We start from the raw sequence: 5,177 nt of genomic DNA on the forward strand, positions 1-5,177 counted from the left end.
TTACTCATACGAGAAATGTACCTTTATGTCCCTCGGTCCGTCAGTTGGCCTAGTTTACACACACAAGTTTATGTGAGGTAACTTGCAAATGTATAACAAATCAAAATTAGGTGTATCTTTGATTTGCTTGATTCTGGAAATCGCAAGAATAGAATAAGTGAGGATTATTGATTTCAGGTCATGTCCATTCGAATCGTACATGGATTGTTTGCACCAAAGTTTGATTGATTACACCATATGAGAAACCAATATTTCATTTCGATTTGAATAGACGAAACATTTCCTACAAACATAATGCAAATAAATTCTTAGAAAAAAAATCATATATGATTCGATTCTAGGATCAAATAATCCACAGAGAAATAATTCATAAATAGTGTGTTTCTCTAAATTTCCTATTTCTTTTTGAATCGTATAAAATCCTAAATGTAATGGTGTAGCTAACTAGCAACACATATGGTGTCTCGTGTATTTCTCGAGAATGAATCAGTCGACGGCATGACGTGGGGCGCCTCAGCCGCGTCCACCTCCTCCTCCGGCGGCGTTGGTGAAGAAGGAGAGCAGGTCGACGGAGGAGCCCACTCTTCCTCCAGCGCCAGGCTGTATGTCGTCGTCGAGGAAGAGCTGTTCCTCGGGCACCCGGAACGCGCCATGCGCGCAGGCGAGCGCGGCGCCGGCCGCGAGGGCGGAGAAGACGATGGACCCGACGGAGGTCACGAACACGACGAACGCCGACGCCGCCAAGAGCCCGCCCAGCGTCTCCCTCTCGGAGAAGGTCTTCCCAAAGGCCTCCAGCGGGGGTGCGTCGGCGGCGCGGAGGAGGTAGAGCGCGCACCAGGCGGCGAGGAGCGCGAGCAGGGCGGCGAGCGCGAACGGGTGCGCGAGGAGGGAGGCGGCGAGGGAGAACGCGACGAGGAGAGCGTAGTTGACGCGGAAGTAGGCGAGGTTCCTGCGGACGCGGGCGGTGGCGTCGGCGAGGGATTCCGGGCGGCTGAGCGCCGCGCGGTCGAGGAGCTCCGCCCACGGGCGCGCGCCGGAGAGGGAGCGCTTGGCGGAGTCGAGGAGGCGGGAGAGGTAGGCGCGCTGGTCGGCCGCCGAGGAGGTGTCCGGAACGGGGAGGACGATGGTGGTGGTCGCGGTGGTGGCCGCCGGGAGAACGGAGACGGGGAGGAGGGGAGGAGAAGCCGCAGCCATGGCGTCGATGGATGCCACCGTAGAGAATAATGTTTTCTTTATCTGGGAGAGAAGTATGTTTAGGAGTAACGTACGATGGCGCGCGTTTCCCTCTCTGTTAACAAGCAAAGGTCAACGGTCAGCCTCGTCTCTCTCTCCGCGTTGACATTTCTGTCGCATAATTTGACCTGACCTGGATATATTCAAGCTGAATTTGTAAACGCTGACAAGTAGTTTGGCTAGACCAGGAATCAGTTTGAGATTGCTAGTGAAATACAGCGTCCACGTGCTCATATATATACGTGCATACACATATTCCTATGCACACACGTATATACTCTATCCCTATGAACACTTTCGAGAGACTAAGTCATCGTATCATCATGAGATTGATGAAGTCACCAAAAGCACACGCAGTCTTCTCCACTTCGCCAGCAAAGATAGAGGGACCTTTGTTACAATTTGCCATCATCGTCAGCACTTCGTCAATGCCACCTGAAAAACAAGGACCTATATAAACTAACAAAATCAACGGCCTACACTCGACGAAGTCACTGGACACTGCTCGAGAATAATGGCGGCATCGGCCAGACTCCACTAGAGAAACACTAGCCCTAAGAGCATTTACAATCCGACTTTGGCAAATCCGCCCCCTAAAGGTCTGCGGACGCGCTCAGGAGTGTCCCTGGAAAGCGTTGGACGGCCCCTCATATTTCCTGCCGGATAGCCACTCCTCATATCTAAACCCTCAAATACATGCATGTCCATCATACACATGAATATCACATGTAAATAACATTTGTTCATAGGAAAAAAAAATACATAGTTCAAACATGTTTTTTTAAGTGCACAATTCAGACATTAAACTCATTGGTTTCCTCCTTTGTTTCATTGTGGATCCACATACACTCCACAAGGTCATTGAGTAGATGCACACGCACTTGTTGATCTCGAAGATTCTGATGCATCTGGAAAAAAAATCATGATCTGATATGCATCTTGTTATGGGATGTGGACTCGTTCTCCAGGCTTCTCAAAATCATGGGTTCGGATTGCCCCTTCACCGTCATCCTCGACAATCATATCGTGCAAAATGACACAACGTGTCATTAGGTGCCACAAAGTCTCTGATTCCCATATCATTGTAGCTCTATGAACAATTCCCTAACAAGCGCACCCTGAATGCCCTCTCCACATCTTTCATAGTTGCTTCTTGCATTGTTGCAAAGTGGGTTTATTTATTGCCATGGGGATCGGATATGGTCTTCACAAACTCTGCCCACTAAGGATGGATACCATCGGCAAGGTAGTACACCATGTTGTCGTTGTGTCTGTTGACGGTGTAGTTGCACGGTGGCGCTTCCCCATTACAAAGCCTCCTGAACAAGGGAGATTGCTGGAGCACATTGATGTTGTTGTGAGAACCAGGCATGCCAAAAAAAGTATGTCAACTTCACAAGTCTTTTGATGCCACTTCTTCGAGCATTATTGTGCCCACTTTGGCGTGCCTTTGGTACATCCCGCGCAAACTTTTGGGGCAGTCCTTTCATTGCCAACGCATGCAATCAATTGAACCAAGCATACCTAAAAAATCTCTTTCCTCTCCAATAGCCATCAACCTTTCTGTATCTTGCAAATTTGGTTCTCTCAAATACTCTACTCAAAACACCTACACCACGGTGCGGGCAAATCTCATAGTGGTCATTAGGCATGTGCTCTCCCCCGTCCGGGCAATCACACCAACGACATCGGCGACGGTACCCAGTGAAAGCATCCTCTTAGCAGTCATGCACATATTTTCTTATAAGAGAACGAGAGTTGTCCGCAACAATCCCTGGTGAGCCTGAAGTACGGATCATGTGCCTCTATTGCCTCCACCACGCGCAAGAATAAGGGTTTGCGTGTACAACAGCATCGACGAAACCATGTATCAGGGAAAGTTGGTCTGGGTTGGAAGTAGTCCTTATAGAGAAGACGTGCTCTGACGACCCTATCTTGGTTCAAAACTGTTCTCCCTTTGATCGAATCCTTGAAGTTCAGAATGTGCTCCACCTTCCTGTTCATTTCCTCCTTGATGCTCATGATCATCATCCTCTCAGCATCTTCGTCTGACTCCGACTAATTGAAGAACTCCTTTTGCAAAAAATGCATCAAACTTCGTGTTTCCATACTCTTCATTTGACGAACCATCTGAATCCATTGTTTTGCCTACAAAAGAATCACAAAAAACTGCTCAAACAATTTTTCGCACACATAGAGGGCAATGGGCAGTCCGAGAATAGCCGGACGTACCGCGGTGCCGTCCGGGGTGGCTGCAGTGTCCCGAGCGGCGAGACACCCGAGGAGGACTTTTGTGGTGGTGGCGGCGACGCTGAGGGATCGGGGCAGCTGCGGAGTTAGGGTGCCGACAGAGCAGGGGGGACGGGGCGAGGGAGAAAAGAGAACAGGAAAATGGCTGGTCCAACAAGGTCGGTGAATTTGATGAAATTTGTGGTTGGCCCTATATGTAGAATCTGACGTGGCGAACACGCCCCGGTATATTTGGCCTCCTCATATCCGCCCCAATATGGGTTGGATATGGGGTTGCCGGTCATCTCGGACATATAAGGCCAGTTTGAGGAGCATGGTTGGGTCACGATTTTGTAATTGGTCACTGACGGGGCCGTCCGTCCGGTACAGGGAGCATTTGAGGAGTCCGACTGTAGATGTTGTAACACTACTATATGATGTCTACCACACAACCTTCTTCTTGTAGACGTTGTTGGGCCTCCAAGTGCAGAGGTTTGTAGTACAGTAGCAAATTTCCCTTAAGTGGATGACCTAAGGTTTATCAATCCGTGGGAGGCGTAAGATGAAGATGGTTTCTCTCAAACAACCCTGCAACCAAATAACAAAGAGTCTCTTGTGTTGCCAACACACCCAATACGATGGTAAATTGTATAGGTGCACTAGTTCGGCGAAGAGATGGTGATACAAGTGCAATATGGATGGTAGATAGAGGTATTTGTAATCTGAAAATATAAAACAGCAAGGTAGCAAGCGATAAAAGTGAGCATAAGTGGTATTGCAATCCTAGGAAACAAGGCCTAAGGTTCATACTTTCACTAGTGCAAGTTCTCTCAACAATAATAACATAATTGGATCATATAACTATCCCTCAACTTGCAACAAAGAATCACTCCAAAGTCACTAATAGCGGAGAACAAACGAAGAGATTATGGTAGGGTACGAAACCACCTCAAAGTTATTCTTTCTGATCTATCTATTCAAGAGTCCGTAGTAAAATAACATGAAGCTATTCTTTCCGTTCAATCTATCATAGAGTTCGTACTAGAATAACACCTTAAGACACAAATCAACCAAAAACCTAATGTCACCTAGATACTCCATTGTCACCTCAAGTATCCGTGGGCATGATTATACGATATGCATCACACAATCTCAGATTCATCTATTCAACCAACACAAAGTACTTCAAAGAGTGCCCCAAAGTTTCTACCGGAGAGTCAAGACGAAAACGTGTGCCAACCCCTATGCATAAGTTCACAAGGTCACTGAACCCGCAAGTTGATCACCAAAACGTACATCAAGTGAATCACGTGAATATCCCATTGTCACCACAGATAAGCACGACAAGACATACATCAAGTGTTCTCAAATCCTTAAAGACTCAATCCGATAAGATAACTTCAAAGAGAAAACTCAATCCATTACAAGAGAGTAGCGGGGGAGAAACATCATAAGATCCAACTATAATAGCAAAGCTCGCGATACATCAAGACCATGTCAAATCAAGAAAATGAGAGAGAGAGAGAGAGAGAGAGAGAGAGAGAGAGAGAGAGATCAAACACATAGCTACTGGTACATAACCTCAGCCCCGAGGGTGAACTACTCCCTCCTCGTCATGGAGATTGCCGGGATGATGAAGATGGCCACCGGTGAGGGATCCCCCCTCCGGCAGGGTGCCAGAACAGGGTCCCGATTGGTTTTTGGTGGCTACAGAG

At 47.7% G+C, this 5,177-nt stretch overlaps 1 protein-coding gene across 1 annotated transcript; it reads right to left on the minus strand.

Annotated features, from left to right (window-relative positions):
* Positions 1-292: 292 nt before the first annotated feature.
* LOC123115989 (PRA1 family protein B2) lies at positions 293-1,242 on the minus strand. The gene has a single exon (XM_044537014.1). The coding sequence runs from the start codon at positions 1,192-1,194 to the stop codon at positions 514-516; it is 681 nt and encodes a 226-aa protein (XP_044392949.1). The 5' UTR covers positions 1,195-1,242; the 3' UTR covers positions 293-513.
* Between the last annotated feature and the right edge of the window lie 3,935 nt (positions 1,243-5,177).

The sequence above is a fragment of the Triticum aestivum genome, chromosome 5B (assembly GCF_018294505.1).
Source record: "Triticum aestivum cultivar Chinese Spring chromosome 5B, IWGSC CS RefSeq v2.1, whole genome shotgun sequence".
Taxonomy (NCBI): domain Eukaryota; kingdom Viridiplantae; phylum Streptophyta; class Magnoliopsida; order Poales; family Poaceae; genus Triticum; species Triticum aestivum.